The 24,672-nt window shown below is 31.6% G+C and overlaps 2 protein-coding genes across 10 annotated transcripts in view; both read left to right on the forward strand.

The window, feature by feature from the left end:
- The window catches only part of LOC131950447 (long-chain-fatty-acid--CoA ligase 1), a 36,162-nt gene extending 25,648 nt beyond the window's left edge, over window positions 1-10,514 (forward strand). For all 9 annotated transcript variants that reach the window (XM_059312592.1, XM_059312595.1, XM_059312594.1 and 6 more), the window contains 20 exons: window positions 441-555; window positions 960-1,027; window positions 1,770-1,871; window positions 2,474-2,573; window positions 2,669-2,841; window positions 3,414-3,446; window positions 3,647-3,698; window positions 4,178-4,248; window positions 4,728-4,811; window positions 4,985-5,119; window positions 5,205-5,287; window positions 5,472-5,622; window positions 5,975-6,047; window positions 6,131-6,219; window positions 6,334-6,450; window positions 6,890-6,943; window positions 7,090-7,179; window positions 7,389-7,490; window positions 8,160-8,231; window positions 8,583-10,514. In XM_059312592.1, the coding sequence (XP_059168575.1) occupies window positions 441-555; window positions 960-1,027; window positions 1,770-1,871; window positions 2,474-2,573; window positions 2,669-2,841; window positions 3,414-3,446; window positions 3,647-3,698; window positions 4,178-4,248; window positions 4,728-4,811; window positions 4,985-5,119; window positions 5,205-5,287; window positions 5,472-5,622; window positions 5,975-6,047; window positions 6,131-6,219; window positions 6,334-6,450; window positions 6,890-6,943; window positions 7,090-7,179; window positions 7,389-7,490; window positions 8,160-8,231; window positions 8,583-8,735 (1,917 nt within the window). In that variant the 3' untranslated portion in view covers window positions 8,736-10,514. The remainder of the gene's footprint in view (window positions 1-440; window positions 556-959; window positions 1,028-1,769; window positions 1,872-2,473; window positions 2,574-2,668; window positions 2,842-3,413; window positions 3,447-3,646; window positions 3,699-4,177; window positions 4,249-4,727; window positions 4,812-4,984; window positions 5,120-5,204; window positions 5,288-5,471; window positions 5,623-5,974; window positions 6,048-6,130; window positions 6,220-6,333; window positions 6,451-6,889; window positions 6,944-7,089; window positions 7,180-7,388; window positions 7,491-8,159; window positions 8,232-8,582) is intronic.
- A 1,777-nt stretch (window positions 10,515-12,291) lies between these two features.
- LOC131950450 (long-chain-fatty-acid--CoA ligase 1) lies at window positions 12,292-24,319 on the forward strand. Its single transcript, XM_059312603.1, has 21 exons — window positions 12,292-12,678; window positions 15,986-16,097; window positions 16,959-17,026; window positions 17,954-18,055; window positions 18,151-18,250; window positions 18,380-18,552; window positions 19,159-19,191; window positions 19,324-19,375; window positions 19,477-19,547; window positions 20,130-20,213; window positions 20,328-20,462; window positions 20,549-20,631; window positions 20,899-21,049; window positions 21,403-21,475; window positions 21,563-21,651; window positions 21,814-21,930; window positions 22,433-22,486; window positions 22,972-23,061; window positions 23,279-23,380; window positions 23,573-23,644; window positions 24,088-24,319. Exons 1-21 carry the CDS (start codon window positions 12,370-12,372, stop codon window positions 24,238-24,240), a joined length of 2,223 nt encoding a protein of 740 aa, XP_059168586.1. The 5' UTR covers window positions 12,292-12,369; the 3' UTR covers window positions 24,241-24,319.
- The last annotated feature ends 353 nt before the right edge of the window (window positions 24,320-24,672 follow it).

A 24,672-nucleotide genomic window follows, 5' to 3' on the forward strand; every position in this document is an offset into this window, starting at 1 on the left:
CAGTCACAGAACCAAGTCGTTTAAAAAAAAATCTAGATTTTAGATCTAGAATCTACTGCTAGAGAGAGATCTAGTCTAAGATTCTTGCTAGATTCTTGATATAGAAATTAAAAATTCTAGATCTACTACTACTACTCTAGAAATCTAGATCTTTCTGACTTTCTCAAGACTAAGACTAGATAATCTAGATCTAGATCTAATTCTAGTCAATTGAAAATTGAATGATTTTGTCTAGACACTACCATAATTGGACACACTGGTCTGGTTTGAAAATTCAGCTTTTTGTTTAAAACTGAGACAGTTATTCTGTTACCATACATGGTACTTAAAGCACTTCTTTAAATTAAAAAAAATATATACCCCAACCTAAACATCTTAAATTTATTTTGAACTTACTTCATGAAGAACTAACGTTTTATTTTATCTATTTTTAATTTTAGACAACTGATGGAGCACGAATATCTCGTCTATGCCCTGACAATAAACTAGTTAGTGTTTATCAAGAAGATGTTACTACACTGTATGAAGGTTTCCAAAAAGGAGTCCGTAGTTCAGGTAGGTAGTCTTTTTATTTTGTTGTTTAAATTATTTCTTGTTTATTGAGACTTTCCAACTCTTTAACATGAGTGGTCAAATGCAAATTATGAGTACTATGCCTAAATCTAGCAACTTAGAATTGTTTAGTTATCTTGTAGATAATTTGGTAGCCGAAGAGTTGACATTAATGAAAATCTAGTTGTATTTTGTTACTATAGTACTTAACTGACTTAAAATAACAAGTACTGCTTATCTGAATATCTTTAGGGCTAAGGGGCTATCACAAAAATTTGGACTTACTGTTTAGTGTTTTATTGAGTTGTCATGAGGATTGAACTATCAAAAAAAAATTAGACTGGTATGTGTAATTATTTAATAGAAATTTAATAGAAATCTAATTTTGTATGCTATTTTGTTTTTAGGAGACAAGCCTTGCCTGGGCTGGAAACCTTCCCCAGACAAACCTTATCAATGGTTAACATATAATGAGGTATTTCAAAGTTCATTTTTTTTATTGTTTTTATTAATTCTTTATTAAATTTGAAATGATTGCTCATGAACCACACGTTTTATAAGCAAAAACATCAGATAGGCTATAAGTCTGCAGGTGGGATTGGTTTTTGGCTTCACATGTCATTCACTAGACTACCACTGTCTTAATATTTTTGTCCATATGCATATATTACAGTTAATTTTCAGTAGGCACACCAACACTTATTATTCATGCACTATCTTTCTTTACACTAAGCTACTTTGCAATAGTTCAATTAGTAATCCTTGCTAACCTACAGATCTATGTTGGTGATGTTAAGGGGAAACATTAATGTACTTAATATACTGTCATAGGTTTTGTACTATCAGAAAATGTTTGCTGTATGTAAACTTTTATCAAGCTATACCTAAACTGTAAAATGTTCCATCTTAATTTGATTTTTTTTTTTTTAAGTTTTAAAAATACCAAAATGGCCTTGCAAAATGTTTCTACCCAAATGTTACTAGTGCAGACATACCAAAAATATACATGAGTAGCCAGATTAGCTAAGAAAATTTTCAGCTAAATTTTAATTAAAGGGAAATTTTGTTTCAAAATAGACTTTTAAAAATGCCTTTTACACCAATGGGGTTTTTTCTTATCACAACACAACAGGCATTTTAACCAATAGGCATCAGAATTGTATTGAGACATCAGAATTGTATTGCATTAAAAATGTATCCTTTTCTACTCTTGACAGGTCAATGAAAGAGTCACAGCCTTTGGTTCTGGACTGGTTTCTCTTGGTTTAAAGCCTCAAAATGAGACACGAGTTGGAATATATTCACAGAACAGACCTGAGGTTTGAAATTTCTCTAAAGTAAACTTAAAAAATGCATGCTACTAGGGAACACTCTAACTCGAAAGTCTAGTTCAATCCCAGGCTGGAGTCTGGACCACCCAACTCTGATGGGTATCTGACTTATGTTAGGTAAACACTGGACATAGTGCTGGCCACGAGAAACTATGATATATGCTGCTTTTACTAAAACTGTTGTTTTTTTTTTTTATAATTTATGTATCTTAAATTCAGCCCATCTGCTATATATGTAAAGGCATTATAAATTAGGTATTTTAGATATAAAAAATACTTACTAAAATTTAAGTATATAAAATATACTTACTAAAATTAAAGTATGTCACTAAATTTTAACTAGGTTAAAACTAATGCTTAAACGTAAATAAAATTTTAAACAATAATGGGGAAAATGTACTCCCCTACTAAAGGAAACACTTTCACAAAACAGCTGAATAATTTATTTTATGCTCTATCATTCTACAGTAAGAATATGTAATAAAATAAAAAATTAACCACCCATGTTATTAAAATACAAACATAGAATACCATCTAGGATGAATCAAAAACTAATATGTTTTTAACAAAACTTTACAATACTTCCTCAGTACACTATAGCAGATCAGGGATTTTTCAGACATTCAATCTGTGGTGTGCCCTTGTATGATACACTTGGAGAAGAAGCATGTAATTTTATTATAAATCAAGGTAACTTAATTGGATTTCTTGTTTGCCAAATTATTTATTTAAAATATGTATTTTGTTATATTAACATGCTAACTACTTTGTATATTATTTTTCAGCTGAACTCTCCACAATTATATGTGACAACAATGCAAAAGTTACAGCATTACTTGATAGACGGAAAAAGTTTCCTGTTTTAACACGGATTATTTTAATGGAAAAAATTACAGAAGAAAATAAGACAAGAGCAGCTCATGATGGAGTTCATTTAATACAGTTTGAAGATGTTGAGGTTCGTCAATTTATTTGTGTTCTCTTTATATTAATCATAATGCTAAATCGGAGGTTCTGAACTTGGGTTCAATTGAACAGTTTGGTGAGTCAGTCTCAGGGGTTTGGTTGAGGTCAAACGCTCGACTTTTTTATCAGTGCAGACGATTATAGCATCTATGGCCCGTGAGAGTTCAAATAACTTATAAGACAAAACGACATATTAATAAAGTGCACCAGTACCATATTTCTAGTGTGGAATCCTTGACGTTCCGTCACTCTAACATGACAAATATACTTTTTATTTCTTTATCGTGGCCCAGTTGTTGACTCATGACTGTTTGTCTTTTTATTGCTTCCTACTATGTCAAGCAAAAAAGAAAGCGAATTTTGAAAAAAATCACATTGTATTTTTTTACTAAAAGGGCTTCGTTAAATGCGATTATGTAGCTGGTGGAGTTCAGTACCTTCAAAACGTTTCAGAACCACTGTGCAAAATATTCTTTCTATTACTTTATTGCATCACATATTTAATATATCAAAAGTTTTAGAATACATCAACAGTATGTTTTCACATTTTTATTTACTTTACAGAAATTGGGCAGAGAAAACCCAGTTGAAGCTAAAGTAAGTGTTTTGTCATTAAAAGCTGTGTTGAATATAGTTTGATCTAATTTCTCATCATAACAATTTTTAGAATAAACTTTAAAAGTTTGGAGGGGAAGAAAATGGATTATAGGGTGAGTAAAACAGTGTACTTCCAATCATAGTAAAATGTAGTTCTCTTCACTATTATCTAATGAAGTAAAACAAATTTTGTATTTCAGCCCCCCAAACCCAGTGATTTGTGTATGGTTTGTTATACAAGTGGCACAACAGGTTTGATATTTTTTTTTAGTATTTATTTTTAGATTTCCTATGCTGCAGCTTAATTCTCACCTCGCCATTACTTTAAAATATGTGTAACACAGTAAAGGGTTAGTCATTGATCTTTGTAAAACCACTGTAAAATGGACAACAAATTTTTCAAAGGATAACAGATGTCTATTACCAGTGCTATTATGTCCTTGTAAATTTGGCATATCACCATTATAACTTGATACAGTTAATTGTCATCCATATATGTATCTCTGATACTGTGACAAATAGTTAATATGGACATGATTTTTCAAAAAATAATTAACCAATGCATGCTAGCTATAGATAAAATATTATAAGGAAGTTTGTTTTCGGTTATTTCTAAATCAAATTTTGGATTTGTAAATGATTTTTTTTTTAAAACTGCCAACTCGGGTCTTAAGAGTTGAAGCTGCAGTCTTTGTTTTTTTTTTAATGTAATTTTTATTTAAATACTTCAGGTACACCTAAAGGAGCTATGTTGAGTCATGCCAATATGATTGCATGTATTTCTGGAGCTTTGTTATTCTTGGTAAGTTGATTTGTTTTTCAGAATTCATCCTATTTTGGAATTTTTTTGTAGAAGTTTTATCATAATTATAACCAGAAAGAATTCATTTAGTTAGCAATAGCAAGTTTTATTAGTTGTTTGTTCTAACATTGGTTGTGCAAAACAGCAAAAAATCTTTGCCCATTGAAATGGATAAATTTCATGTAATAAGCATTTCCAAAATAGCTAGATCAATGTCTAAAACTATGTTATCGTCCTCTTCTTTAATTCCTGCTCTGACTGCCAGACAAAGCCTCAACTTTTAATCTTGAAATCATACTCTGTGTTTTTGTTTTGAAAATTTCACGATTTATTGTCACTTTTACAAACACACATGCTTTCTGTGGCAGCCCTATGTGCCTTGGTGCAGAAGGGGGAAAATTCTGTTTTCATGGTTACTTGTGATGCATTGTAAATCAGGTGAAGTGCTTATTGATAGAAAATAAAATATATCTCTTTAGGAAAAATGTGGGATAATACTGAACCATGAGGATTCATTGATTTCCTACCTACCACTTGCACATTCCTATGAAAGGATCATTGAGGTGAGAGTTCAATACTAGAAAATGTTACAATATTTTAGTCATTGCATAATTTAAACAATTAGCCTTTTGTTTTATAATATAGTGATGTATATGTATTAAAATTGCACAGCTATGTATATTTAGAAATTAAAAGCTGATTTATGATTTTTGTGAACCCTTTTTCTAAATTTCAGGCCTGCATCTTAATAGTAGGTGCTCGTATTGGATTTTTCCAAGGTGATGTCAGAAAATTAATGGATGACATCAAAGAACTCAAACCTACCCTCTTTCCATCTGTGCCTAGATTGTTGAATAGGTTTTATGATAAGGTAACAAACATGAATCATTGTTTTTTGTTGTTGTTTTTTTTTAATTAGGAAATTTCTTGTTTCTAATGATTATTTTTCTTTGAAGGTATTATCCGGTGTGAATTCCAGCAAACTCAAGAAGTTCTTGTTTGATCTGGCTATGAGCAGTAAAAGTAAAGAACTGAAACGGTGAGTTTTTTTTTACTTTTTACTGCTAATATAAATTTTTCTAGATATATCGGATTCATAACTCTTTAAGTCATTATAGAATGTCCATGACAGTTGCTTTTTTTAACTTTTGTTTCTGGTTCTAATTAAATGAAACACAATCTTTACTACTTTTTAGTTTTGAATGTACAATCTTTGTCCTCAGGGGAGTGATAAGAAACAACAGCATATGGGATAAAATTGTTTTCCGAAATGTACAAGCAGCTCTAGGTGGTCGTGTGCGTCTCATAACTACAGGATCAGCCCCCATCTCTGGGACTGTGTTAAGTTTCTTGAGGTGCATAGTGGGTTGTCCTGTAAGTAAAGACACTTCTATACTTTTTTTAAATGACCTAATGGGGGATGGTGTACATATTTTATAAAACTAAAATATTCTTCATTAAAAATAAATGAAAAGTTGTAAATATTTTTTAAGAGAAAGAATTTTTAAGTTGGTTATGGCAGTTTGTTCATCAAACATTTCTAATCTGCTGAAATACTAAAATGTATCTTTGTAATCTTTGCATTCATCTTTTACTTATCCTTACAATTAGGATAATTTTTAAAAATAAGTTTTCAGCAAATGCTATTTTTAATTAGCTTTTCTTTTTTTTTTAAACGTGTGTAAAAATATTTATGAAATTAATACCATTTTAATATATTAATCAGATTCTTGAAGGCTATGGACAAACAGAAAATTCAGCTGTCTGTACACTGACAATAGTTGGTGACCCAGATTCTGGTAAGATATTGAATAACTTGGGTTGTTTTAATTTTGTTTCTCTAAGTAGTTTTTTTTTCTTATTTAAACTTTTTTCTCTTCAGGCCATGTTGGACCACCATTACCATGTACTATGATTAAGCTAGCAGATGTTCCAGAAATGGATTACTATTCTAATAACAACAAGGGAGAGGCAAGATTGCTTTACAGGATTTTACTGAACCAAACTAATTTTAAACAATATGATACAATCTTACGAAGATGATTTTAATTAAAAGCTGTTGCTAATTGTGTCACACTTCAACAGGTATGTTTGAAGGGAGGCAACATATTTTTGGGTTATTTGAATGACCCTGTAAAAACCAAAGAAGCTTTAGATGATGATGGCTGGCTTCATACAGGAGATGTTGGAGAGTGGGCTGCTGTAAGCTTTTTTTCTTTTTTGTCTGTTGTTTTTTGGTAAATAATTGTGAATCACATTCCTCTATGTAAACATGTCCTGTTTCTATTAATCAGCTAGGTTTGTTTATTGCAATATGGATGAATTTGAATCTTTAAATATAAGATCAGCATATCTGTCGTAACTTTTTTTTTCAAAACTGTAATAAATATATTGACTGAAATTTTAGAATTTCTATTATAACAATGTTTTGTAATAATGGGAATGGGGTTACTTTTTTAAGCAGTTATCTAATGTATAACACATGTCAGTAAAATATAGGCCTACTTTTTTTGAGGAAAATCTACAGTTAATTTTTAGTACTAATCCTATATAACTACTACTCTTTAGATTTTTTGTTTATTCCTTTGTTTTGCTATTGTCTCCTTGACTGTTGTGTGACAAATAATTTTTTTACCAACAGAATGGTACACTGAAAATAATAGACAGGAAAAAAAATATCCTGAAACTTGCCCAGGTAATCATTTCTCAAAGCATTTACTCTGTTAAAAACTTAAAAACAGAATTCTTTTACTGGCAATGTTAAATAAATGATAATACATTCAGTGGTCTTCTTACACGTTTGATTAATGTTAATTATAAAATAATTTATTTCAAACATAGGGAGAATATGTTGCACCAGAAAAGATTGAAAATGTTCTTGTCCAATCACCATATATTGCTCAAATTTATGTACATGGTGACAGTTTACAGGTAGTCTTTTTTTTTTCATAATTAATACCTTTTTAGCATGGTTAATTATTTTAATTTATTGTTTAGAATTTTTGTAAATAGATAATTTTAAAAAAGTGAGTCTTTTTTTTTATATTAGCACAATTTAATTATTTGTAACTTGCAGTGCTTTTAGAGTCAATGAGGTTTTTTTTTAAATAGTTTTTCTCATAACTGCTTTTTTTAAACAGGCGTTTTTGGTGGGGATTGTAATTCCAGACCCAGAAACATTTCCAGCTTTATGTAGTAAGCTTGGCTTCAATGGTAGTATAAAGGAGCTCATTCAAATCAAGGTTTGTAAGCCAAACTGGAAAGTTTGTCTTTTATAAAAAAACAAGTTAATTAAAAAAGTCTAGTGACATTTATGCGCAATTTCCTTATGTTATCTAAAAATAGCTCTGACGTATAATGCTTTGGTGCGTTCAAGCTAGAAGAACAATCGGTTTGTAGGTGTTTATGTAATTTTAAAAATTTGTGACCGAACGAGAGGATATTTTGAAAACTTTCTTCGGCAATGTTGTTCTAAATTATGGCAGGAATCGATTGGTACATGTTTCAAGTCGCTAAGTGGTCTGGTTGCCGAGATATGGGCCAAAAACTGCATTTTTTCGAGGTTTTTTGGCTTTTCCGGGAAATACATGAAAGAAACCCGGAATTTCTATGGCCTATGCTCATTCTCGTAACTTGCTTAACATAATTGCTTTTGGAACTAGTCATCGATATTGCTTCGTTGAGGAGGAGATACGACTTAAAGCCCGGACACACATTCATCCATCCATCCATCCATTCCCAGAAATGACGAGTTAATAAACGCAATTCTCCAGAATGGAAATTGCGCTAAAAATTTCATACTTTTGCATGTTTCAATAATCTTTTAATGTAACTACCAGAAAGAATAGAAATTCTAGAAACTTGATACAAATTTTAGACTAAGGTTTTAACTTTTTTTTTTCACTGAACAGGAAGTGAAACAGGCAATTTTAAAAGATTTAACAGATTTGGGAAAGAAAAGTGGTTTATCATCACTTGAAATAGTAAGTTTTATTTTTTATCTAATGCTCTTTTTTTTCTGAATGATTTAATCTGTTTCAAATGACACATACATCAAGACCCAATGAAATTACCATTCAATTTTTAACAGTTTTATATAAAGTACTACTTTATCACACTATTAGACACAATTAGTGCATTCATTTGGTGTGCTAATCTAAATAGAAAAGCATGCACATGAAAGGGTATTCATTACAGAATAGTGATCCCGTTTTCTATTATTTTAACGGTAGATAATTATGCATTCAAAGCCATTTTACTTTTATACAATTCCATTTTAATTTTGCCAAGATTTTTTACTTTTAAAACGTATTTTAATTTATCTATTTTTTTAGGTGAAAGATATTCACATACACCCTGAACTTTTCTCTGTTGAAAATGGAATGTTAACTCCCACTTTCAAAACAAAACGCCAGGATGTTTCTAAATACTTTGCTAATGAGATAAAAGAAATGTATGATCATGCAATGGAAAATAACAAAGTATAAAACCTGATCAATATGTTAACGATATTAAAAATTGTGCTTTATATCAGAAAAACATCAATTTATCCAGTCTGATCATATTTTTTTTTTGTTTGGCGCTTAATTCCTTATAAGCCATAGAGTGACGATTACAATTATATCAATATACATGAAAATGACGGAGCTAATATGTGGTCCTTAAGTTTTGATTGTGAATGTTATTAATGAAGATAAAGTGGCAGCAAATGTAGGTAAAAGTGATGTGCATTGTAAAATGGGCACATACTTCTGCAACACAGAATATTTATAAGATAATATTGTGTTGTGCCATTTATTTATTTAAACAATCAGTTTGAGTTTGGGTGTACACTGCCAAGATAGACTGCATGTAAATTCTTTATGAAATGTGATTGCTTGAATGGGAATCTTGTATGATTGTATTATGTTTTCATCAGTTTGTGAGATAATGACAGGCATTTGCTGAAGTACACAGTAATTTGTATGATTGTATTTTGTTTTCAACAGTTTGTGAGATAATGACAGGCATTTGCTGAAATACACAATAATTTGTATGATTGTATTTTGTTTTCACTAGTTTGTGAGAGGATAGGCATTTGAAGTGCACATTAAAATAATCAATTGCATTTTCTGTAAACTAGATTTAAAGTAAAACGGACCTTCCCCCACCCAACCCTCCTCTAATTATAGTTTTATCACCATTGGGTATAAATTCTTTTTTTTTTTTTTACTAAAATGTATCAAATTTTTTGTCAATGTTTGTTTATACATCTCTTACAAAAAAGCATATCAGAATGTGCAAATATAACATGTTTGGTTTATGCAAATTGAAGGAATTCTATTGACATTGATGTAGTAAATGTTTTGCATCACTTTCATTAGTCGACATCCATTGAGACAGAATTTAACAGAAGTCTTGAGCTTCAAAAGTTCAAAAAGTACCCAGAAAATTGTCCATTTGCCCCTAATTACAATTCTGATCACACAAAGGTTAGAAACTGATAGAAATCTTACAACTCTTATTGACTTTGACAGAAGCTGGTCTTGTTTTAGTATGTGTAATACATTTATTCATTTAATATCAGCCATAATAAAAAAATTATACTTCACTACTAAAGGCGTGTCCTATTTTTTTTCTTTAATGTAATGGTTAGCATTACTTGGATTTTAAAAAAATGTATTTCTTCTTTCAAGTTCTGTTGTATTGTTAAAAAATAAAGGTAGGCTATATAATTATTATCAACGGCTATTTTGACTATAACTCCTTTTTACAAAAGGATGGGCAGAGTAAAATATATATAGAAATTCTGTGGAGTTTTATTATTAGTTTCTTTGGAAGTTTTGTTTCAAATTTAATCCACCAATCAATGGTTAAAATCACTTTCATTAAGATATTGTATTCACCCCACATATTTTTTTAAAACCTTAATGTACAAAGTAATTGAGGGCAAGTTTGATTGTATAAAGCCTAATTGTAACATTCTGTTTTTGCATTATTCTAATGTATATTTTTTAATTTACAAAAATGGGGGCATTTTATAAACAAATAAAAACTGCCATTTAGTATATTTTAAGCTCCAAAGCCATTATTTCCAATAACTTATCAAATATACTTTTTAAGACAAATCAGGTTTTTTTTTACTAAGCAGAATTTGTTGGTTTTTGAAATTATGAATTCCAACTCACTTTGATGTGTTATTGCAGTGTACATCATTTGTGATATTCAGACCAAGTTGATAAAAATGCTTTGATTAGAAACCAAATAAAACACAACTGTTTGACTGACCTATGTGTTTCTTGTATATTTTGCTGAAAACACCTTGCCAGGTATATAAGTTCAGTTTTGTCAAGATACTCTATGCTGTGCAAATGAATGTCTTGTGTATTTAAAAAGAAATAGTGATTTGTAACGAGTATACCCTATAATAAATCACTATTTATTTATTGTCTCTGCTAGAGATAGCATTTCTGATTTACAATTTTAAATTGACAAGAGAAATCAAATGTGTAATTTTCGTCATACATCATAATAAAACATTTAAAATTGAAATAAAATTAAAGATGTAGATCACTTTTTTCCTTAGGAAAGTTAATTTTTATTTTCAATATATCCTTGAAATGTGCCATTTCCATTCCACACGAAAAACAGAATACCTTCCCTTTGATGTCAAATTGTCTTAAGATGTATGTCTACAAGTAGTGCTTTGATGCACCTATTATAAACTGAAGTGGCTATGGTACTAGTAAAACATAGGTTTAATTAATGACGCCATACGGTAATGATGTAATGTGGGTGAAGGGGTGGGTGCTGTGTAGCTGACTGCTGAAAAAAGTAGCAGGGGTTTTTAAAGGGAGACGAAAAAAGTGATGGGGGGCGCACGGAAACTTTCAATCTATGTAAATAACACATTTTTTAAAAAAAACTTTAATATTTAAAATGCACTGGGAAATAATATAGAAAACTTGCTTACACTAACATTAATAAAAGTAATGGTCGCTAAAAAATATGTAAGAGATTTCGTGAGCGACAAATGTTTTTATGAAAAAAAAAACAAGTTTTAAAATTTGCATTGCATACTAAAACGTTATATATATGGCTAAAATAACGATCAGTAGCGCGAGAACTCGAAAGGTAAATTGTCTGCCCCTTCTTAACACATGTGGTCGATCATAGGCATGAAAGTTGAATGAAACCGGCTTGATCGAGATTAATCTTGTTATCTCCCCTATTATTATTGAAGATAGTAGTCTTTATATAGTTTTTACGACTAACTTTGTATCAAATATATAAATAGTTTTATTTTCTTCTTTTCGATGCATTCAAAAACTTATTTTAATATAAAGTGGTTTTTTTATTTTATTTATGTAAATACCATAGACCATGAATCGGTATGTCCCTTTCTCAAGAACAGTAACTCCGTAATAAGGTAGGCCTTTACACCTTTAACACTGAAATATAAAGTACAAAGGTTTGTTATTTAAAAAACAATAGCAACAAATCTTGGGCGAGCCACTTTAAGCAGTAACAATAACATTTTAAAATAAAAATTGCCCCCCATTTCCACTCACCCCACCCCCACCCCCATTTAAAAAAAAGAAAAGTGTATAGGGATTTTGTTAATTACTTTTCCCTAGTTACAATTATGATTAAGCATTTATTTTTATATTTGGATTCAATATTTGTTCCATTTCGTGCGGAAGGGAAGGGTCGTGTTTTCTTTGTTTGTTTCTTGTTTTTTTGTTTGTTTGTTTTTTTTGGGGGGGGGGGGGGGAGGGGGGCGTAGACACGCAAGTGGGGTTAGCAGTTTATTTTAAACGTTCATCTAAAATGAACTTAAAAAGTTTAGTAACAGACGCAACAATGTCTCGACGGGAGACTTCACGGTATAGGCCTACAATATAGATCTATGTACGAACCAAAACTACTATTTGATCTGGGCCATGAGAATAGTTGTAACTTGTTGCACAAATTTCATTTTCTAAACTCTCTAAACCAACTAAACATGTTTTTATTCATTTGATGCAATGTTGAGAGTAGGCTATTATTTACTAAACAATGAAACTTCCGTCGTCAAAAGGGTCTAGAATCTAGATCTAGAATCTAGATCTAGAGTTAAACTTAGTATGTTAACAAATAGTTATGTTCCTATCAGTAAGGTATCGTTCTAACCGCATCCGTCAATTTAAAATATTGAGTTTTCAGTACATCAAAGCTTCGCTTTCGTGCTGGAGAACTGATCTGTTTCGTAAAAACCAAACTTCGCACTTAAACAGATTTAGATCTAGATCTAGTTGCACACCAGATCATGTGATTACCACTAACATAACTCCTGCGTATTTGAAATATGGTTATCGGAAGATGTCAATGGGGTTTGGTGGCGATGAATACGAATATAAACTTCAATTTGATTTAAATAACCAAACTAAAATTTTAAAAGGACCCGACAAAGTGAGTTTTTTATTTTATTTTATTTCCTACGAAACTCTAGGCTGACACTAGAGGCAGTGGCGTAGCGAGGGGGAGTGCGGGGGGTGCGGACCGCACCGGATGACACCATTTAGGGGGGTGACACCAAGGCAAAAAAAATAGCAAAATATATAGAGAAAAATGATAATTCCACTTAATTAAGTGATTAATTCGAGTGTTAAATAGTAAATAGTCTTTTAAGAGGTGCAAATCGAAAGTTTGAGGGGAGGTGCACATCGAAAGTTTGAGGGGAGGTGCACATCGAAAGTTTGAGTGAGGGGATGCAAATCGAAAGGGTCGCTACGCCTCTGTGAGGTGACACCATTAAGTGTCGCACCGGGTGACACCCGACCTCGCTAAGCCACTGACCATAGGGCTGGTAAGTAGGTCTCCAGCCAGTTCTACGGCTGAATAAAACCTGCTTGAGCCATAGAACTGGTTGGTGGCCTACTTACCTGCCCTATAGGATTTACAAAAATACTAGGAGTTTTACATTTATTTATTACGACGATTTTAACCTACACTAAATTCAAAATATGGGACGGAGTAGTTTAGCGGTAGAGAGCTGGACTGCAAACCCGTAAGTCTCGAGTTCAAATCCGGGTTCAAGTCAGTAGACCGTCCCTGAGTCCACCCAACTCTGATGGGTACCTAACTCACGTTAGGGAAAGTAAAGGCGGCTGGGCATAGTGTTGACCACACTATCCCTTCATATGCCGAGGTCACAGAAACAAGTGAACTCTACTTCACTTGCCGCATAGACCGTCAGGTTTGAAAGGGAACTTTACTTAAATTCAAAATGGGTTTTACACTTCTCACAAAAATCCGGACAAACGTATCAAAATGCTTAGCGACATTTTATCAGTCAGTTTGAACTTATGATTTGTCGCCTATATATATATATATATATATATATATATATATATATATATATATATATATATATATATATATATATATATATATATATATATATATATATATATATATATATATATATATATATATATCAGTGATTCTTAACCAGCGCTTGATCGAATCCCTGAGTCAGACAACACTACAACAGCACAACATATGGGTTAGGGGTCATCCATAAATGACGTCACGCTTTTTTTGACGATTTTTACCTCCGTCACACGTCGTCACAAAAAGCCAGCCCCCCCCCCCCCCCTCCCCTACATGACTTCACACCTCAACCTACTGTTTTTATAAATTGAAATAAAAATTGATTAAAATACTCTATGTAGACCGAGCTCGATCAAGATTTAAAAAAAAAACAATACCGATGTTTTAAGAAAATACAACTGCAATTTTAAGGGGTGAGGGTGCTGTATGCCGATGCGGGGGTCTGGCTTTTTGTGACAACAAGTGAGGGAGGGGAGGGGGATGACCCCATATTAATAAAGTGCGTCAGAGCTCGATAACGCGTATCGGTTTCGACATATTTATATATGGGTCAACGCCACTTAAACAGGCGCGCGTTGATCTTGTATTTTGTGCACCACTAAAATACAAAAGTAAGTTGTTGTTTTTTACTATAAGAAGGGTTGGGTGAATACGTATATATATATATATATATATATATATATATATATATATATATATATATATATATATATATATACAGTAGCGTACGCAGGGGGGAGCAGGGGGAGCGGCCGCTCCCCCTCTGGCCATTTTCATCAAAGTGGCGCCTTTTTGGAAACTTTTTAAACTCAAAGTTTTAAACAATGATATTTGATAAAAAAATATTTTTGGTTGGCACATCTACGTAAATCACAAGATTTCGTTTCATGCAGCAATTAAGCATAATTGTCCAAGTAGTAGTGTCAACGTTTACAACACGTATTAACAGCTGCATCAGTTTGCCATTCTAAAAATAACCATTACCATGCATTGCAATGTTTAAAAAACCTCTATATATTTGTGTAATATATATGTATGTTAAGAACAGTCATCTAAAAACTGACGCTATATTCACTCTGAGTTGGTTAACTCTCCCCCCCCCTCCCCACACACACACCTCACCACCACAATTGTGTAGAGCGACATTAATGTCACATCAAGGTATAACCTGGGTTGGATAATTGACCTAAAGTGACCGGACAGTGGTGAATGAAGTTGAACCCCCCCCCCCCCCCAACCCACCCCGAACTGATCTGTTAAGTACATGTAGAAAAACGCGTAATGATGTACCAAAGTACCATGCCGCCAGAAAATTAGCTTTTTAAACGTAAAACTCTGTGAATATTTTTTTTGCAATTACCAGTAAAAAGGTGTTCGATCAATACAATGATCTAACCCATATCTATCACTATGTTAAAAAATGAAACAGTAGTTAATTAAAAATATGATCTGAATTAAAAGACCAATATTTAGTTAAACGTAGGTTGTTATTCCGGATGTTTTTCTATCACATCGAAAAGCGTGTTTTTATACCAACTCTGATTTTAAAAACTTTTATAATGCTGTAATACTTTAGCATTTATGATGACGATATATTGAATTCTGATTATAGACAAAAACATTTTGTAAACACGAATAGTATTATAGAATTTCATTATATTCTTAAGTAATTATTTATTTGTTTTGACATTTATAATTAAATGTGTAGATATATACATATTTATATTAAGAGAGTGATTATTTCCCCTATTTCACTTGTCTTAAATAATTTCCCAGGAATTATTAGGTAAGTAATTTTTTTTTACAAGAATTACAAAACAGATCGTGTTACGTTCATTGTTTTTGGTTGTAGTGTGTGTATATATATATATATATATATATATATATATATATATATATATATATATATATATATATATATATATATATATATATATATATATATATATATATATATATATATATATATATATATATATATATATATATATTGTTTAGATTGATACAATTTTTGTTTTGTCGGCCTACATGTGTGTCTTTTCTTCTTTAGAGCGCTAGTTTCAATTTATTTTACATCATAGCAAAGTAATGACATACAGCTAGTAACTATATATATATATATATATATATATATATATATATATATATATATATATATATAATACACGTATATAGAACGTGTTAAAAATTCGGCGCCTTTTTTTGCTCTTTTCGCTCCCCCTACAACGAAAACCTGGATACGCCTCTGTATATATATATATATATATATTTGTGTGTGTAGGCCTATATATGTACATTAATTTGACCCCTCCTCCCCTCTACACACCCACCCATTCGAACATCATGCCTACACCACTTCACTATCATGTATCTGAACTTTTAGGCAACCGATGGAGCACGGATATCAAGTACATGTGTTGACAATAAACTAGTTAGTGTGCATCAAGATGTTACTACAATGTATGACAGTTTCCAAAGAGGCGTCCGTATTTCAGGTAGAAATAGATTGTTGTAGCTTTCCAACTATTTAAACATAGCTTTCTTATCGACCTAATTAGTTATAAAATGTTAGGACCTTGTCCAAATGAGCCCAGCCACTATTGCAAAAAGTGAAAGGGCGAAATGTTAAGCCCCGCCACTTTATGCCAGCATCAATATAATGCACCCATGCAACCTTGACCTATTTCTGATGGTGAATGGAAAAAAAAGTCACAGAAAAAAAGTCACAATTACAATTGTAAGTAAAAATACTCTAAGATAATTTACACAACAATCTCAACTTTTGTTACGTATTTAGTTAAATACGCGGTAGAAAAGTTAATTATAAAAGAAATTTAGGCAAATTTTGCCGTAGGCTATTCTCTGGTCGGCCTCTCCTCAGTAGGCATTGTCCGAACATATTGTGTGTTGTTGAAGTTGTGTGTCAATGACAGCCATTGAACCTTGTCGGCTTTCTGTTTTGACCCTAAGTTTTGTTATGTAATGAGCGTGATAAATGTGGGCAGTAAAGGTGGTTGAACTAAACATAACTATTGTTGCCATGAGTTGAGGGCAGCAAGTCAGATGAACTTACCATTTCACGGTAATTTAATGTTGGTATTAAAAAAAAAACACACGATGAAAACCGTGGACTTAGGAGCATTATATATACCTGACTGGTAAAACCTTAAAGAGGTGCATAAGGCCCAAAACATGTTGAGGGTTGGCCATACTAATTTAGATTCGCTTATTAACATCATAATGTAGTTTATTTAATAGAACTTTATATTATTTATGCCTAATATATTATAATTATTTGCTTTTTTTTTAAATTTAAAACTTGCGTTGACATTTATAAGGATTAATTTTTTTTTTAGGAGACAAGCCTTGCCTGGGCTGGAAACCTTCCCCAGACAAACCCTATCAATGGTTAACATATAATGAGGTATTTAATTATTTATTTTATTATTTTTCTCTAGGGATTTTAAAATTGTTATTTATATCTTTGATTATATCACTATTTAAAATATTACAAAGTATTTTTATGGACAAAATCTTAGTATGAGAACAGAAAAGCAGTGCACAATTTGTTTGCCACATTGTTTTGGCCGCTCCTTTTATCCTGTCAAAAATGTATTATTTTATACATAAACCTAACCATGCATATTAATCCAATACTAAACAATAAACCTGTTTTTTACACAAATAATTTTTACTACAGATCAGCCATTTTGTCTCTTTACTGGCTCAGTGGGTATGGGGTCATCCATAAATGACGTCACGCTTTTTTGACGATTTTTACCTCCCCCCTCCCCTCCGTCACACGTCGTCACAAATAGCCAGACCCCCCCCCCCCTAAAATGACGTCACACCTCAACCAAACAACCCCCTCAAAATTGCAGTTGATTTTTTTTTAAACATTGATATTTTTCCAAAATCTTGTCTAAACTATTACAATTTATTAAAACAGTTATCTAAAACGCGAAGTAACGTCTAAAATTCGTTTTCTAACATTGCTTTTTTATAATGCAAAAATGTGACGTCACAACATCTGAACCCCCCCCCCCCCCCTCATCACACATCGTCACAAAATTACGGACCCCCCTCCCCCCTACGAGTGTGACGTCATTTATGGATGACCCCTATGAGCAAAAGAAAATTTAAGTTTAGGCACTGTTAGATTATTGGAACTAAAAAAAATAGCTACTGTCTTAAGAACATTCACCTTTTTCTAATGTAAAAATATTTATATGTAGCCAACAATATTGCACACATAAATATAGTTATTGAATGTGCATATTTTAAGTTACTGTCCTTTTTATTCTTTGCAAGTTGTTCGCACCCACTTAAAAATCTTTAATACTCTTGACAGGTCAATGAAAGAGTCACAGCCTTTGGTTCTGGACTGGTTTCTCTTGGTTTAAAGCCTCAAAATGAGACAAGAGTTGGATTGTATGCTCAGAACAGACCTGAGGTTTAACTATAAAACTTCTACGAATTAAAAACTAATGTGCATCCAGTCATTATTCTTAATGTATTTTATGACAAATCTTTACAACACTTCCTCAGTACACTATAGCTGATCAGGGATTTTACAGGCATTCAATGACTGCTGTTCCTTTGTATGATTCACTCGGAATAGAAGCATGTTACTTTATTATAAATCAAGGTAACACTCTTCGTAAACTTGTTTTTGTGGCTTGCTAAATCTGGGTTTAACATTTGAAAGTTTCAGATGTTAAATTACAAGAACTTCTGAAATCATCCCTGCTTACTTTTTTAAAACTATCTTTTTCAGCTGACCTCTCCACAGTTGTATGTGACAACAATGCAAAAGTTACAGCACTACTTGATAGACGGAAAAAGTTTCCTGTATTAACACGGATTATTTTAATGGAAAAAATTACAGAAGAAAATAAGACGAGAGCAGCTCATGATGGAGTTCATTTAATACAGTTTGAAGATGTTGAGGTTTGTTAGTTTAGTTGTCGCTTTTTAGGGTTTCTTCAGAAGGCATTGATTTATTATGATATTAAAAATATTTTGAAAGGTGTGGCATATTTTAACGGTGTTTTAATTATATCACTCTAATGAGTTGAGAGGGATGTTGTTCATTAATGTTGACATGGAACCTTCTTAGTCCTATTTCAAATGAACCTACTTTAATTAATTTATTTTTTTAAATTAAATTATTGCTTAGAATTTTTTTTGGAAAATGTAATATTTAAAAATGCAAGCAATAAAATAAAATTTGCAAATGCAGAAAATTTTATGAAGTATTTTTTTTCCTTTGAGGCAATATTTCTTTTTAAATATGCATATATACCATTGTTTTTTTTATTTCTTTCTGTATCACTTTTAAAATAAAAAAAAAACTAAATGGCTAACTAATCAGGATACCATTATTTTGTGCTTGTACAAGAATTGTATAGAAATTTTAAAATCTTTAAAAAAGCAGTCACATTTTTTATAATCACATGTTTAAATAAAGTTGCAAAAATTGTAAACTTCTCCAAGTTCTCTTATGAGATTACTCTAGGCTTATTAAATTTTTTTTCATATTTTTATCCTTTACAGAAGTTGGGCAGAGAAAACCCAGTTAAAGCTAAAGTAAGTATTTTTTCATAAAAATTTGATTATCTTTTGAATATAGATAGTTGTTCTAATTTCTTTTCACAACATTGAAACTAAACTTGCAAAGTTTAAATTAAAGATATTGAAGTAAAACAAATCGTATTTCAGCCCCCCAAACCCAGTGATTTGTGTATGGTTTGTTATACAAGTGGCACAACAGGTTTGATATTTTTCTTATGCTCCTCTTTTATTTTTTAGGCTTTTTTACAATGTATAAGGTTTCTTTTTTTTTTCTCAAACATGTTTTTTTTAATACTTCAGGTACACCTAAAGGAGTAATGTTAACTCATGCAAATATGATAGCATGTATTTCAGGGATTTTTCATTTATTTGTAAGTGTGTTTTCTTTGAGCAATATCTTAAAATTTATAAACAACGTAATATAAAAATGTGAACAGTCCAAGTTTCTTTGATCTTTTGTATCTATGCTGGAAAATTTATGTTTCTTGTGTTACTTTTTCAATCATATGTACAAACAAAATAAATCATCAAGCATTCTAACCGTATGCAGAAACCAAATAAAGCATCAAGCTAGCAATAGCATGTTTTACCAGTTAATCATTCTAATTCTAACCTTGGTGACTAGAACTAACACAAAACTTTGTCTTTTGGAAAATAAGAATTTCAAATAATAAGAATTTCCAGACTTGCTATAAAACCTCTAAAAAATCCCAATTCCTGTTGTCTTCTCTCCTCCCTTTCCCCTTTCCAACCTTGACATTGTTTATGAAAAACTAAGCAGACTTACTCAACAGTCAGACTAATCCTCATCTTACAGTTGCAGTCTAGCTTTGATTTCGACATAATAAACCAGACATTTTGTTTTTTATTGTTACTTATAAAACATCAAAATAACTGCTTCTACTATTTAAGTGCTTATTTGTAGTCATTAAAGCAAGCCTATATTTCTTTAGGAAAAATGTGGAATAATATTGAAACAAGAAGATTCATTGATTTCCTACCTACCACTTGCACATTCCTATGAAAGGATCATTGAGGTGAGAATTCAATATTACAAAATGTTGCAATATAGTTGTCATTGCATAAAAGCTAATTATGCAAAAATATAATTTATCTATTATGATTTTTAAAAATAGTTTTAAAAATTTCAGGGTGGTATCTTGATAGTAGGTGCTCGTATTGGATTTTTCCAAGGTGATGTCAGAAAATTAATGGATGACATCAAAGAACTCAAACCTACCCTCTTTCCTACAGTGCCTAGATTATTGAATAGGTTTTATGATAAGGTAACATACATGCAGCATTGGGTTTTATAAGAAAATAAATCAGGTGAATTTCTTGAGCAGTTTTTAAAGATTCTTATTCTTTTGAGGTAATGACTGGTGTGAATTCCAGCAATCTCAAGAAATTCTTGTTTGACCTGGCTGTCAGCAGTAAAACTAGAGAACTGAAACAGTGAGTTTATTGCTATACATTATTCTATACATTTTAGCAACAAATTGTAATACAGGTCCACATTCTTAACTCATAAATCCACTCTATAGATGTGCAATACATTATAATTCAACTTCTTATTTAAACAGAGGCGTAGCAAGGGGGGGGGCGCCAAATTGAAAGTTAGTCCCCAGCCGCCGTGAAGGGTCGCTACTCCTCTGTATTTAAACATTTGTATCTGATTGGTTTTAATTCAATGAAACTTGAAATCTTTATTACTGTCCTAAGAGGGGTGATAAGAAACAACAGCTTGTGGGATAAAATTATTTTCCGAAAGATCCAAGAAGCCCTCGGTGGTCGTGTGCGTCTCATAACAACAGGATCAGCCCCAATCTCAGAGAATGTATTAACTTACTTGAGGTGTATAATTGGCTGTCCTGTAAGTAGTAAAACACTTTAATTCTTCCCTATAATAATCTTCTATGGGATAGTACACATATTCTTTAAGTCTTAATTCTGTTAGAAACAATTGCAAGGCTAAACATTTTTTTTAAAGAAAAATGTCTGAGTCAGTCATCAAAAGTTTTTTAAAAGTTGAATTTTAGAATGAAACAGTATTAAGTTATTTGTCATTACTCATGATAGGCTATTACCAATTTCTATAATTTTGATTATTTTAAATTAAAAGTAGAATCTTCATCACCAAATGATCAATATTATTTATTTTTTTATTTTGTAAAATACATATCTACTTATTAATAGTAATTAAATACTTATTAATTTATTAATCAGATTCTTGAAGGCTATGGACAAACAGAAAATTCAGGTGTATGTACATTAACAATAATTTGTGACCCAGATTCTGGTAAGATATTGAAAATTGTTATGTTTTAATTTTCTACTTATAAAAAATAATTTTTATTCTTTCCAATTTAATTTTTTTTCTCTTAAGGCCATGTTGGACCCCCATTACCATGTACCATGATTAAGCTAGTAGATGTTCCAGAAATGGGTTACCATTCTAATAACAACAAAGGAGAGGTGAGATTGCTTTTGTTTAGGGTATCATTTAACCATCATTTTAAAAAATGAACCAACAAATTTGTTCAATTACATTTACAACCTATTTTCAACATTGAAACCAGAATTGCATGTTAACCTTGTATATATTATAGTTTTCTGCTGTCCTATTTTATTATCCAGATATGTTTAAAGGGAGGCAACATATTTGTGGGTTATTTGAAGAACCCTGTAAAAACCAAAGAAGCTTTAGATGAAGATGGCTGGCTTCATACCGGAGATATTGGAGAGTGGACTGCTGTAAGCTTCTATTTTATTGCATTCACTCAGTTATCATTCTACTTGTCTTTGCTCTTTTTAAAAATAATTGTAATTTTTGTCCTGGCCAAATCAAGTGTAAAAAAACCACAAATTAAAAAAAAAACACTTTTTCCACAAGGAAAGAAAGAAAAAGTTGATACACTCTTTGCGTTAGTTTGTTGACACTATTATGAAATAATGCCCTTTTTAAAAAAACACTTAATAATCACTGCAAACTCAAAATGTTTTGTTATGCTACATAATGGGAAGTAGGGAAGGGGCAAGAGGGAGAAAAGAGGTTGTAGTTGGGGGTGGTGTGTGCATTTGATTGCAGTGTGTCATAACAAGACCAGTGTTTCTTCCAGACTTTTTTTCTCCAGGGGGGAGGGGGTAGACACTGCTAAAAGTATATATTTTCTATATAAATTCCATTTCGTTCGGGAGGGGGGGGGGGGCTTTCCTTGACTCTTGTGGTGATTACAATTATTTTTCTTACTTACAGAATGGGACATTGAAAATAATAAGCAGAAAGAAAAGTTTACTGAAACTATCCCAGGTAATCTTTGACTCAATCTTTGCTATTGCTAGTTTTATGTTTAACAGTTCTCACATCTTGATTTAGGGACGGTGTGGTCTAGCGGTAGAGAGCTGGACTGCTAACCGGTAAGTCTCAAGTTCGAATCAGGGTTCAAGTTAATAGACCGTCCCTAAGTCCACCCAACTCTGATGGGTACCTAACTCACGTTAGGGAAAGTAAAGGCGGCTGGGCATAGTGCTGACCACACTATCTCTTCATATGCCGAGGTCACAGAAACAAGTGAACTCTACTTCACTTGCCCCATAGACTGTCAGGTTTGAAAGGGAAACTTTACTGTTTTACATCTTGATTTCACAAAAACATATAGTTTTGTCTTAAATTTTAAAGCAAACCATTCATGTTTATTTTTCATAAAACTGGTCCTCTGGAACATATGACTTTAACATGCTTGATAAATTTTAAGTTAACTATCCATTAAATGTAAAATGTATTTTTAATCTTAGGGAGAGTTTGTTGCACCAGAAAAGATAGAAAACATTCTTATACAGTTGCCATACATTGCTCAAATTTATGTACATGCTGATAGTTTACAGGTAGTCTTTTATCCATAGTAGCTTTATAAGCAAGGTTAATTGATTGTTATATTTTATTGGGATTTTTGTTCATATATACTGGTATATTAATAATAAAATGTGGATTGTTTTTGTTATATGAGGGCAATTATTTGTAGCTTGTAGATTATTACTTTTACAGTCAATGAAATGAATGGAATGTAATAGTTTGTCTCATAAATATTTTTTTTTTAAACAGGCGTTTTTGGTGGGGATTGTAATTCCAGACCCAGAAACATTTCCAGCTTTATGTAGTAAGCTTGGCTTCAATGGTAGTATAAAGGAGCTCATACACAACAAGGTTTGTAACCCCTTATTTTGTTTTAAATTCATTTAATAAACCATACTATTAGAAGGTTATTGTCTTTTATGTGCTGGTGTTATCCTTCAGCACATTGAAAAAGTTAATTTAATTTTAAGAAAGAATACAAAATGTATATACTTAATACAACTTTGTGGTTATGTGTTTAATAAAATTTTCTCCACTGAACAGGAAGTGAAAAAAACAATTCTTAAAGATTTAACAGATTTTGGAATAAGGAGTGGTTTATCACCCCTTGAAATAGTAAGAAACGTTTTTCTTTTGTTTGACTAGTGGATATACTTAGAACCATGAGCCGACGTTTTTTTTTCCAACCCTTTTTTTTAGGAAAACTAGAGTTAAAAGATTGCCATAAGGTAGCCCCCCCCCCCCCCATCCCCACATATATTTTGCTTGTTTTTTATATGAGCTATGTTAAATTTTAAATGTTTAACACTGTTTTCAAATGCGCAACGCAACAGATAATTAGAAATGCTGACACATTTGATTTGGCAGTCAGGCATAGATCACAGATTTTATAGCCTTTCATAAAAATCAAGTCTTTTGACAAAATGTATAATTATAACATAGTAAAGTGGAATAGCATTAGGTTTATGGACGAATAACCCCATTCCATTATTTATAACTATGCCAAAAATGTTTCGACTACTGGAATTTGTTAATTGACACTTTTTTTTATGTTTTAGGTGAAAGATATTCACATACACCCTGAACTTTTCTCTGTTGAAAATGAAATGTTAACTCCCACATTCAAAACAAAACGGGAGGATGTTTCTAAATACTTTGCTAATGAGATAAAAGAAATGTATGATCACGCAGAGGACAGTTGCAAAGAATAAAAATGATCAATATGTTTATGATATTAAAAAAATATTTACATCAGAAAAACTATATTCATTTAGTCTGAACATTTTTATATGTGAGAGTTTACACTGATCAGTTTTAAAAAAAACAACTATAAATAATTCTTTTAAAATAAATCACATTTTATGTCACAGTGCGTTGTCATCGAGGTCTTGACCTATGTAAAAAGCTTTGATGAAATCGGTCTGAATGAAGTTAATGATGTCACTAAAAATTGGAGATTAATCCAAGTAAAAGCACTTGTACTTATATAAGAAATTTCGTCCAAGTACCTGGAACATTGCTCAAGTTATAGCCTTCACACGGAAATAGAGTAAAAAACCATTCTGGTTAACGGAAATCATTCAAAATTTGACAGAAGTATTCGCATGCAATTTAATATTTACATGTGCAATGTCGTCTACTTA

This window comes from Physella acuta, unplaced genomic scaffold (genome assembly GCF_028476545.2).
Source record: "Physella acuta isolate Inbredline_101_S28 unplaced genomic scaffold, ASM2847654v3 ptg000764l, whole genome shotgun sequence".
NCBI classification, from domain to species: domain Eukaryota; kingdom Metazoa; phylum Mollusca; class Gastropoda; family Physidae; genus Physella; species Physella acuta.